General features: G+C 32.2%; 1 protein-coding gene across 4 annotated transcripts in view; it reads right to left on the reverse strand.

Annotated features, from left to right (window-relative positions):
- CEP350 (centrosomal protein 350) overlaps positions 1-12,699 on the reverse strand; it is a 151,298-nt gene that overhangs the window by 42,123 nt on the left and 96,476 nt on the right. For 3 of the 4 annotated variants that reach the window (XM_041756348.1, XM_041756359.1, XM_041756337.1), the window contains exons 27-29: positions 10,266-10,423; positions 2,907-3,029; positions 1,592-1,791 (exon numbers count right to left, since the gene is read on the reverse strand). In XM_041756348.1, the coding sequence (XP_041612282.1) occupies positions 1,592-1,791; positions 2,907-3,029; positions 10,266-10,423 (481 nt within the window). The remainder of the gene's footprint in view (positions 1-1,591; positions 1,792-2,906; positions 3,030-10,265; positions 10,424-12,699) is intronic. The other variant, XM_041756369.1, reaches the window with a different exon arrangement.

A 12,699-nucleotide genomic window follows, 5' to 3' on the forward strand; every position in this document is an offset into this window, starting at 1 on the left:
CTGCTTCTCCCTCTGCCTGTGACTCTGCCTCTATCTCTCTCTCTCTCTGTGACTATCATAAATAAATAAAAATTAAAAAAAAAAAATTAAAGAAATCTTCCCATTCCTTGATGTCAGACAGATATTCTCTTATATGTCCTCTAAAAGTTCTATAGTTCTAATTTTTACCCTCACCCCCTGCTTTTTAACCCTTCAGCTGGATCTTTCTAGATTGTCAATGTAGGGATCTGATTTCGTATTTTCCTGTCCCCAAAATTTCTTGGGAGAGTCACTCCTTTCTTCACTGCTCTGCAAAGTTACCTATGTCAGAAGTCAATTTGCCATATACACATGAGTATTTTCCCTGGCTGTTTCATAGTCTATTTGTCTATTTCTGTACAAATAATCCTGTTTTAATTACTATACTTTTATAAATTTTGATATCTAGTAAAGTAAGTTCTCCGTTTTGTGGTTCTTCTTTAGGAGTGTCTTGGTTTTCTGGTCCTTTGTTCTTTCATACAAGTTTTAAAATAAGCTTGTCAAATCCTACAAAGAAATCTTGCTGGGTTTCTTTCTTTTTATTTTTATTATTATTTTTTTACATTCTTTTAATTCAAATTCAATTTGCCAACATATAGTATAATACCCAGTGTCTTGCTGGGTTTCTGATTTAAATTGTCTTGAATCGATAAATAAGTTCAGGCAGAATGAACATCTTCATGACACTGAATCTGTGAATATGGAAAAGCTTTCTGTATGTTTTGATCTTTTCTAATGTCTCCTAATAAAATTCTAAAGTTTTTGCCAGAAAGATCTTGGTTATTTTTAAATTTATTCCTAGTACTTCATATTTTTTTTCTATAAGTGGTATCTCTTTTAAAAATTAGATTTTCTAACCAATTTCTGCTGCTCTATAGACATGTAATTGAATTTTGTTTATAAATTTTATATCTAGCAACCATGCTAAACTCACTTGTTAATTCTAAGAACTGACCTGTAAATGCTGGATTTTCCATGTGCACAACTTTATCATCTGTAATAATGAGTTTTGCTTCTTTTTACTCCTTACATGAAAATCTTTGTCTTATTTCCAAATTCAAAGGGAAAATTTTCTTTTTTATCATTAAGTATGGTACTTTGTTGTACGTTTGCTTTTTCATTTTTGTTAGCATATCCTACATTAGATAAAGAAAGCTCCCTTCTATTGCTACTTTATCTGAAATTTGTTTTATCACAAATGCTCCTAGGATTTTATCCAGTACCTTTTCTAAACCCATGAAGATGTCATATAATTTTTCTCCTTTAATCTGTTTAAGTAATTTGCCACATTACTGGTATTTCTGAATGTGTTAAACCCTACTTGGTCATGGAAAAACCCATTTCCATTTCATAGAATTTACCCCTTCTAAGTTTTCAAGTATACTAGCATAAAGATTATTCACAATATTCTCATATTTCCAATATTTGTGGCACTTGCAATTGCAATTTACTAGAGTAAAATAAATTCTGCCTTCTTCACACTTAATCATTCACCTTTTTAAAAATAATGAAGTATACCTTCCAGTTATGTTAGGCTTTGGTTTATAGTCTGAACAGGGGTAGTATTTATTACCTTTCTGTTCTGTTCTCTGGTCCTCAAGTTCTTTCTTAGGAGTTTTAGGTTTTATTAATTCTTTGTCCCAAGCAGCCAAAGCTTGTTTTTCCATTTGACGGATTTCTGCTTCCTCTGCATCCAAACGTCGCTTCCACTCTAGCAGCTCCTCTGCATGTTGTCGTCGTTGCATTAGTTTTTGCTCTCGCTTTGTCAGAAACCTATGGTCACACCATGAAGAACAGTCAGATTGAATCTATAGGCAGAAATTACTCAGGGCTCTACCATTCATTGCCTTATCAACAAGCTGTGTAAAAACAAGACATTCCTACTACTTCTTTGAAAAACTTTGAAATAACAGAAGCTGTGATGAGTCAACTCATTCAGAAAATGAAAATTTATGTTTTACTTGTAATCGTTTGTAAAGATTAGCAAAGAAAAAACAGTGGCAAATTCAGAAAAGAAAATCTTTAGAATATCTGGACAATGATGACTGATTAATACTTACATATTCACTTTTCATAGGTGATTCTTTTTCATAACAGAAGATACAAGAAATTTATTCTGAAGGTTCAGACCAGAAAACACACAAACCCAAACCCAAAACAATAACGACCAAAACAACAACAAAAACAAAGTTCAAAGTCCCCAAACAAGCAAGCAAACATAAAAACATATCCATGTCCCTTTTTAACTTTTACTTTCAAATTCAGTCTGGTTTTATTTCAGGTATCACTATACCACTTTTTGGTTCCCATTGCCTAAGAGACACAATGTGAGGTGGTAATTATGGAGAGAAAACTGAGTATCACAGTCAGATGCCTTTTGCATATAAACATGACTATTTACTTATGGAAATGAATGCACCAAATGCCTCAAATTTCTCAATTTAACCCAATCTCTGAAATTAAATAGCCCAATGTATCTTAGCTCCGAAGGGTTAAGAGAAATTACAGTTTTAGGTAAAGTTATCTGAGTAGTTAAAAAGTTACTATTAAATTCTCCTTATATGTAGATGCCAAAGTTAAGTAAAGGGTGGGCTGCTCATTTATTGATTTAGATCTGTATTGGCGACTAATCAACAAAAATGCATTCACACATCCAACAAACACTTAATAAAAAACACAAAAACTGTCATTCCACTTTGTGAACAATCAGCATATCAAATTAATGTGGAAACAAAAAGGTACAATCTATGGGACATTTGACAAGAAGCCTCCAGGCTGTTAAAAAAAAAAAAAAAGAAAGAAAGAAAGAAAGAAAGAAAAAAGCAAACCAAACAAAAAGAACAGAGCATGCTCTATCAAAGAGTGCACTGAAAAAGGTGCAAAGTTACCTGACCAACTGGTTGTAGATATACAGCTGGAATTTGGGATGAAGGTTGGGAAAACAGACACTGAGAGAGGCCCAGTGGTGAGACGTAAAGACAGAGAAGAAGTAGTGAACAGGAGAGCAGTGTCTACAAAATAAGGAGGAAGATTTTAAAACCAAGAGATCAAGAGGCAGAAAGAATGAGAAAGGGAAAGCAAAAGAGCTGAGTGGAGAACTTTTAATATGCTTCCTGAATAACATGAAAAGCTACTCACTTAAACCAAGCGTTATACTCTGTGTGACATATAAAACATGTACTATTATAGATCTTACCAATGATTTCTGAATAAACATGTCTTTTTCCTCAGATGTTGCTTAATCATCATCTATAGTTTCAGGTAAACTTATTTGTTTGTAAGTAAAGTTATGAGAACTACAGTATGGAGCTAAATAAGTTTTCCCATAAGCTTTAACATAGAGAACAACAATTATGGCTGTGAACCTAGGACATTAGCAATTCTACATACATATATAATCCTGAGCAAATGATTTTTGCATCTTGTCATCTGTTTTAAGCTTGAAATTAAATAAAAAGCACTGTGTTTGCCTTACTTAACCATGAGGCAATGTTAACATTGTGATCTGGTTTGAAAATAATAATTTAGAAAACAAATTTAGAGTAAAAATACCTTGTTCACCTCTACACAACATAAAATTTACTGCTCATAGGACCTACTGGAGGTATTTTGCTTTATATTTAACAAAGGCCCACTTTAACAAGACTGAAATACAATATCCATTCTATAAAATATTAGAATTTATAATTAAGAATAAACTAAGCTAGTTGCAATAAATACTCCTGGTTAAAAAAAAAATCATACTATGGATAGCTCATTCATAAGCTTAAAAATAAGAAAATTTCATATGTTAAAGTTATAAACGTAGGAAATTCTCCTTTTTATATAGTAAATAGATCATTTATTTATTTAAATATAGATATATATATATTTAAGAGTATAAGTCAGTCTAGTAATAGTTTGAAAGGTTATTTCTCTTTGACAGAGCATGCTCCTGTTCACATGCACACCAACAATCATTTTTAGAGCAAGGCAACATTTTTTGCCTTGGAAGGGCAAGGAATAATAGTATGTCACAGAGAAGTGAGAAAATCTAGGTATAAATCCAGCTATTCACTTGGATTTTAAAAAGTATGTACAATCTTGCCTATACATGTATTTTCAGATACACAAACTTTCAATGTCTGTTTCCCCACAACTTAATATTTCACCTCCCCTTCATTTACTTATATGCACACATACATACATACATATACATTCATATCTGGATTGCCTTGATTTTCTGCACTGAAGTTCAAGGGAAAACAATTTTGCCAAATTTTAGTAAGACACTGCAATCTTCCTTGCCATTCTTTATGAATGTATAATAAACTTATTTTGATGCTAATTATCAAAATAGTACGCAAAAACAAATGTACTTGACAAAAGGTCCTAAAAATCTACCATAATAGTCAAATATCACCCACCCTCTTAAGCATTTAACTGCTAAATGCATGCATGACCTAGTACAAAAAGTAAATATTGGAACATATAAAATAAACTGTAAAAAAAATTACAATTTAAATTGTCCAGTCTGATATACAGAATAATAATTTTCTCTACTAGAACAAGTACTGACCATTTTTCATTTATAAGTATTAAGCATATTCAAAAGTCATAGGTTAGAAATGAACAACAAAAGATATAGCTAACAGAAAAAGGAAAGAAAAGTTTATTAGTGTGAGAAAAGTTTAACTTAAAGTTAAAACTTCTTCCCAGAAATATATGCTCCTTATTTATATATAATCTAGAAACAGTGTCCTTTAAAAGCTAAGCCAAATAAAGTTGAAATTAAAGAAGTAGTACTTCACTTTAGAGTTAACAATCCTTCAAGATGCTGCACAAATAAGAAGTAAACTTTGTGAATTTTACTACTAACAGAAAGTGCCTACCAACATGCTTTATGGTTGGTATCAAGACATCCTCCAGCAAGGCTTCTGAGGGTAACAGAACACTGGACTGAGTAGGATGAAACATAAAATAGATCTAATCTGGTAAAAAAAATCATTGTGTTCTTATATAATGTTTTATCTTAAGAAATTCATGAGTAGTTAGTTCCTTTTAAAATTTATTATGATAGAGAGACAGAGACAGAGAGAGAGAGCAGAGGGAGGAGGACAAGAAAACTTCATGCTGAGCACAGAGCCTGACACAGGGCTCGATTTCATCACCCTGAGATCATGACCTAAACCAAAACCAAGAGTCAGATGCTTAACTGACTGAGCCACCCCAGGCACCCCTAAGTCCCTTTTAAAGTCACACTTCATACTGTAAACTTGAACTGTGCAGCTATTCAAGCCTAGTAATCAGCCACTGAATACTCTTCCAATTTAAACAAATCCTATTTACGAGGGTCAATTTCTACTGCGATAACTTTAAGTCATCACTGTAGTTTTGTTTGAAAAAATTATGACGTTGAAAGCAGATATGCTAACTTGACTCAACTTGACGTCCAGAGAGCAGGGTCCTAGTTCTAGCTCTGCCACTATGTGGTATGTGATCTGGAACCAGTAACTTATTTCCATGGCCTCAATTTCTTCCTGTGAAACCAAGGGACTACATAAATGACTTCTCTAAGAGTCCTTCTAGTTCCAGCAGTTTATAATGCTTTCTTTCTCCATTTAAGTACCTCCTCACACTTTAAAAAATATCTCAACACACTGCTAGACCATGTAACATAAATGAAAACATTTTTTTCCCACTGAGCTAATATAATTGTAAACTATGTTGCAACATATTATAAAACCATGCTACCATTTGAAAAAGCAAAATTATGATGTACGTTTTATTTTTTTTTTTTGATGTACATTTTAAATGAAATTCTCAGTTGTATAATCCTTTGACTCTGAAAGATACTAAACAAAACAAACAAAAACCTAGTATTTTAAAATTCTTTCTGGACCAAAAACTAATTCTATATTGTGATAAGAAAAAATGAAACAATGTTTTAAATTTTAAAATGAATAAAATTCTTCAAGTCCTTAAGCATTTTTAACGACATTCAAAAAGGAATATGAAGACATAGATACTACTACCATAAATGAAAATCTGGTCTTCGGGTACCTGGGTAGCTCAGTTGGTTGACTCTTGTTTTCATCTCAAGTCATGATCTCAGGGTCATGAGATTGAGCCCCACATCCAGCTCCACGCTCAGCAGGAAGTCTGCTTGAGATTCTCTCCCTCTGCCCCTCCCCCTGCTCACACACGCCCATGCAAGCATGCACATTGTCTCTCTTCTCATAAATAAATCTTTTTTAAAAAATAAATCTTAAGAAAAAAGAAAATACAGCTTTGTATTTTTTAAGCAAAATTTATTCTATTATTTAAAATTGTCTAATAATTTGCATATATACTTAGACAAAATGCAGGTATATTATTCCTAACTTAGGAAGTAAAGAAAATAAAAACCATTATCAGGCTATCTGGATTTATTCAGTTACCTGAATAGATAGACTAGAACCTTGTCTAAGAAAATTATATTTCTAATTTAAGGCAGAAGTGTCTGGGTGGCTCAGTCAGTTAAGTGTCTGACTCTTGATCTCAGCTCAGGTCTTGAGCTAGAGGTATGAATTCAAACCCCATTTTGGGCTCCATGCTGGGGGTAGAGCCTACTTTAAAAAATATTGGCAAATTCTAATTTAAGTTAATGATATTTAATATATTTTTTAGACTTCTAATGAAAATATCTTCTTTAATGGAATAGTAAAAGTCTCCCCTGCAAATTCGTAACTTTTTAAACTCAGCAGATTAATGAAGATTTTAATATTGACCAGACAATACCACAAATATTGTTAGGGCTATATCATACAGTATCTGTTTAACTCTATGATTATTTAAAACCATGTAAGTTAATTTGCTCTTTTAGCAGTTTCTAAGCTAACTGGGAATATTTTTAAATATTTATATTTTAAGTAAAAAAGTATTTCAAAATTTAAAATGAACATTTGAGGGGATCCCTGGGTAGCTCAGCAGTTTAGCGCCTGCCTTTGGCCCAGGGCATGGTCCTGGAGTCCTGGGATCGAGTCCCACATCGGGCTCCCTGCATGGAGCCTGTGTCTCTGCCTCTCTCTCTTTCATGAATAAATAAATAAAATCTTTAAAAAAATAATAATAATAAAATGAACGTTTGAGAAGTTTTGTGACTTCATTTTTCCGTGCTAACATAGTTTGCAACGATCAAACCAAAATATAACTTGTCTGTAGGATTCTTTTTTGCTTTTTCTTATACTATAAAGTACTTACTAATTATATTAAACTCAGAACACTCATCCACTGAAAATTGCCTTCATATATTCTTTTCAGTAAATTTTTTTTCCTCCTCTGAACTTCCTTACAAGTCAATTTATATCTATTTCTCTATAGGAATTGATACTCGCTCTTTTCCACCTAGACTATCTGTTCTTTAAGGGCACCATTTATGTTTGATTGACCTTTATATCTCTCAGAGCTTCACACATTCACACAATTCCCAATAATTTATTACTAAGAATAAGTATATATTTAATAAATAATATGAAAGAACAGCTGCTATTAAATGAAAAAAAAATGCCATGTCCTATTTTAAACTTGAAGATATCCTCATCCTTTTTGTGTTTTATTTGCTCAGTAAAAAATTTTCCTGAGATGAAATTGGCAAATTAACAGAAAAAGTCCACTGCATGGTGTGTTCTTCATGAACATGTTTCAGGATTCCAGGCAATGTACCTGTATTGTAAATAATGCCCCTCACAGTAATAAACAAAACTCAGATCTCATTTAGCAACAGTATCAAAAAGACAGAGGGCTATGCAGTCTGTGGCTTTTGCAAACATATGTTTATTGTAACTAATCTTTTTCACAACTTAAATTTCTTTTGCTCTTCACTACACTGAGAAATAGAAAGCATGTATATAATGTCAGATCAATAAAAAGGTCAGGAAAAGCCACAGATTAGAAATATAAATTTTAACAAAAGCTTTGTTGTCTTAATGAAACATTAAAGAAGGAAATCCTTTACTGTAGCCAATAGTTTAACAGTTTCAGAAAAATATTTGTCACACAATCAGAATTCAGAAGGTTAACAATAAGCAATGACATATAATGAAAAAGTTCCCAAAAGTTAGCTAAACTTAGTGAGGGAGGATTGCTTTTTGACAGGTATTTTATATCAATAAAATAGTAATCTCTTGGAAGACTGCCTTTGCAAATCTACCAAACAAATACTAGTGTCTAGTACCAAAGTCTCAAATTATTTTGTTATTAAGTGTCTACTGTAGCAAATGACAATAAAATTACCTCACTCTATTTACTGACATTTACTTACTGACATTACAATATTGTTAAAGGAAATCTAATTGTAAAGTTCTGGTGACCTGAATGGTATTTAAAAACCAGTTTTCACATAATTTTGTTCTAGACATAAAAAAAAAATCACCTAACAATAATCTTCCTTTATAGTGCATTGCTAATTTTGAAAAATACTCCAAGTCATCCTCAAATTTCAGCATCATCGTAAATATTAAAACTGATTCCTTTGCTACTGCTGTCCTTACATCCCTACCACAAAAACAATTGCATTGCTTCAAACAAATCAAGTCACTGGAATGCTTCCTTCCAATAGGTCAAAAGATCTATTTCTTTGATAAATTTCTCAAATGGTTCCTGTAGTAGTTGATAAAGGAAGGCAGAACAATACAAAAATTCCATGTGTTTAATATTTTGGATTCTGAGAAAATAATTAATAAAACTTGGAACAAAATCAATAAGTGTAACCTTCAATTTATTATTTAGAATTTTTAAAGCTTTGACCAAATCTGAAATAAGCACCACATAAACAGACTCATCTCATAGACTTAGGATTAGCCATGTCTTCTACAAATGTGATTAAAATGATTAGAATACTATTTATAAAGATTAGTAATGAAGACCTTACTAATATAGATGAGCAAGGGATCAATGAAGAAATTACCCCTGAAGTTGTCTTTCCTCCAACATTTACCATTCAAGGATAATGGGGGCATGTATAAAATGTCAAAACAGTCATAGAAATTCACAAGAGAGATTACTCTAAATTCAAACATCCATGAAGCAAAATAGTATGCCTATACAGACTATTGTGAAATATTATCAGGAAAGGAAGAAAGCATCTTAGTCTACATTTCAATGAAAAAGTCTTACTTTAGTCTATCACATGGAATCATCCAAAAAGGAATATTGACATGTTTATAAATATTTGGTTTAACCTCACTGTATTTATTTTAAAAATTTGTGTTGATTTTTTAAAACTTATTTTCATAACCCATTCAGGTATTTTAAAGTTCTGAAACGCAATTTAACTAAGCAAAGAAGAGCAAATGTATAACATCATTATCTACAGTAAGTAAGGTTTGATTTACAACTATTTGACTATTCAGAAACTAATTAAATCACAGGTTGATGTCACATAAATATAGACCATTATTAAATTTGGTAATGTGTGGTACACTGACAAAGGATATCAAGATACACCTTAAGTTCAATCTGTGGTTCAAACCATTAACAAAATAAAATAGCAGTCAATCAAATATTTTAACGAGTCTCTCATATTTAAAGGTAGAGGTTATAAAGTCAAGGACAGGGTCCACAAGCAGCTACTTTACAAGCCTATTTAATGAAATGTGCACCCACAAGTGTAATCGCTCACATAAATGTAACTTTATATAGTCAATGCTGACATACAATTGAGCTACATTTAAATAGAAGCTTTTTTTTTTAAAGAGCCTCTAAAAAAATAATACTTAGAAATGTTTTAGAAGAATGGTAGACTGCCAAATCACTCAGGAAAATTTCAGTTTTTCTGGTTTCAACTGAGCAATCCACACCTCCTCACAGTCAAAATTTCTATTTGACATAAGCCTGAGAATTGTCAAAGAGCCATGGGATGAGATCTCAGGATATATCATTAATGCTTCCCTAAGTCAATAGACATATCCTCAGATTTCAGAGAAGATATAAATTTCACACTTACTTTTAACTTTTAATAAAGAAAGATGGACACATTGTCATGGGTATATGTGCAATTACTATGTTGGTTTTTAAAATAAGAAACCTGACTGTATTAAAAACAAGAAAATTTGTTTTATAAGAAGATCTATAGTTAACTGACCTCTAGGTTTATTTAATAATTCTGCTAAAATGCTCCTGAATTTATAAAATATTATTTGCATCAATCTAATCAAATGAAATACATTAAAAATATTTGTTGCTATCATTTGCAATGTGAACAGGAGATATTTATAAAAATAAATTACTTTTCATCCATGCGGCTTCTCATTTTTTTTAGTTTCTGCATAATGCTGCTAGTTTCACTGCTGGAGATTGAAATAGGGGAAGGACTACGGGTCTCCAAGTCAGTTGGACCAGGACTGGTTGCCTTATTATCCTTTGTATCATCATCACTATGAGAGTCCTGCAAAGAAAAGAGGGCAAAAGTTTTACAATTTTACTGGAATTTAAGATCTCAAGATGACCCTAAACATTTTTGTTTCAAAATTAAGTTTATCCTCAAAACTTTATTTATAAAAATAGCTGCAATTAAGGTAATTACTTAAAAGACAAAATTGTATCACATTTAAAAGTGGCTACAGCACAGATTTTGTTACATTTATCTTACATATGTTTATATATAATCACAAAGTATAATAATAAAAAAATTTAAAAATATTCTGCTACTGTCAGTCTAGTATTTGTCCTAATTTCTTTTAAATTGAACCACTCAAAAGGAATACAAACACTATATATAGATAGATATAAGAATGAAGAGAATACATAAGCATTAATAATATTGAGGGATGGATCTTTTTTGCCAATTCTAGTGGGAAACACAGTATTTTCCCCAATTAAAAAGTTTACAATTAAAACATTTAGAACTGTTGGTTTAATTGATATTTCTCATGGCCAAAAAGTAATTTAAATGCTTAAATAAGTCTTTCCCACAGTCATTTATTCTCATAACTTTTCAGGATGATGAGTAGAGACAGTTGTGACCATTTTTATTTTGTGAACAATACACACAAGCAGAGGTCTTCTCCTTCCTTTTCTGCTTCCTAAATGATTCAGTCCTAAAGCCATTAGATGGAACAGAGCAAGGTAGGGTCCATGCAAAGGTAGAGATAGACAAGAGGACCAAGACTGGGGTGTCCCAACTGGAGTGAGATGAAGAAGGCATCTAACACAGGTATTAACTCAAGCAGGGATGTCCACGGGGGAATAGCTTGACTTGGGAGTCAGAATCCCGGGGTGGTGAGGATATCCACATGGGGAAAGGGGTAGCAGTGGTTATGGGAGAGATGGGTTACATAGAAGAATGGTCAAATCACTAATCTATATTAAGGAAAATGTTAACCAGTTGTCTATCAGAAAAGGAAGTTTCAAACAAGAAAAAACTAGAATGGAATCTTATGGTGCAGGATTGGAACTGGAAGAATCAGTATGAACTCATAATATATACATACCATATGTATATGTACATATAGAAATAAACATACACGTAAAATGTATTTTTTACTACTTCTACATAAACTTATATATTCTCTAGATTGGTTGCTTTTGGGAGGACCAAAACCTGAATAGTAATGAGCATGCCTAGCACCAGATCTTGGTTTCTGAATAACTTTCCTCCTTGGAGAAACAGCCATTTCCAAGTCTGGGACAGGGAAGGTACAAGATGACCCTACGACATCTTGTTGCAGAGAACACGGAAGTGCTCAAAGATTGATGCAGACATGTCAAAAGGGAACAGAAATTTGAAAAGACTTTTAATGGTCTGACTTGGGACAAAGCAAACATCAAAACAAATGATAGTAACAGATTTAATGTTGAGTAAAATAGGAATCTGTAAGTTCACACTAGTATAAATAAAAGAATAAATTTAATGACGAACAGACATTTATGTAGTCTCAAAATAATTCATGCAAAGTACTTATTATTCACAAAGGGGCAGAAAGTAACTTCATAGTGAAGTTTGATAGCCACCACCTTAATCAAGTGATCAACATCTTCAGCTGGGATAAATCAAAATCAGGCCCCACCTGATTAAATGTAGTGAGAACATCACATCACTTCCGTGATATTCCAACCAAAGATACATAACGTGAATCTAATTATGAGGAAATATCAGATGAATCCAAGTTGAGAAACACTCTACCAAAATAACTGGCATGCAATCTTCCAAAGTGTCAAGGTCATGAGAGTCAAGTAACTTTTCCAGACTGAAGGGACTAGAGAGACATGAGAACTAAATGCGATATGTGATTCTGAACTTACCTTTTGATATAAAGCACATTATTTTGACAATTAGAGAACTGTCATACTCCCAACTCAGGAAGACAGTCCTTTTTATCATGTTTGAAATTTTCTATAAATTTGAGATTGTTTCAAAATATAAACTGAATTTTAAAAATCAAAGGCAGAAAATGCCAAGATTTATTTCATTACAGAGCTATCCAGTGTGGGTTCTCCAACACTACACTGACACTTTACAGAATCTCAGAATAGATCCAAATTTTGCTTTTGTCTGAATACCTTCTTTGACTTTTTTATGGTTATATTAACACTGGATAACTAAAATAAGTATTAAGAGCAAAAATAGTCCAATTTGAGGAACATATCTGGATTGATAAAGCAAGAACAAGGTTCTCTGTCCCAAGTGAGTTTATATATGGAAAACATTTTCAACTATTATTT

The sequence above is a fragment of the Vulpes lagopus genome, chromosome 1, assembly GCF_018345385.1.
Source record: "Vulpes lagopus strain Blue_001 chromosome 1, ASM1834538v1, whole genome shotgun sequence".
In the NCBI taxonomy this organism is placed as follows: Eukaryota; Metazoa; Chordata; class Mammalia; order Carnivora; family Canidae; genus Vulpes; species Vulpes lagopus.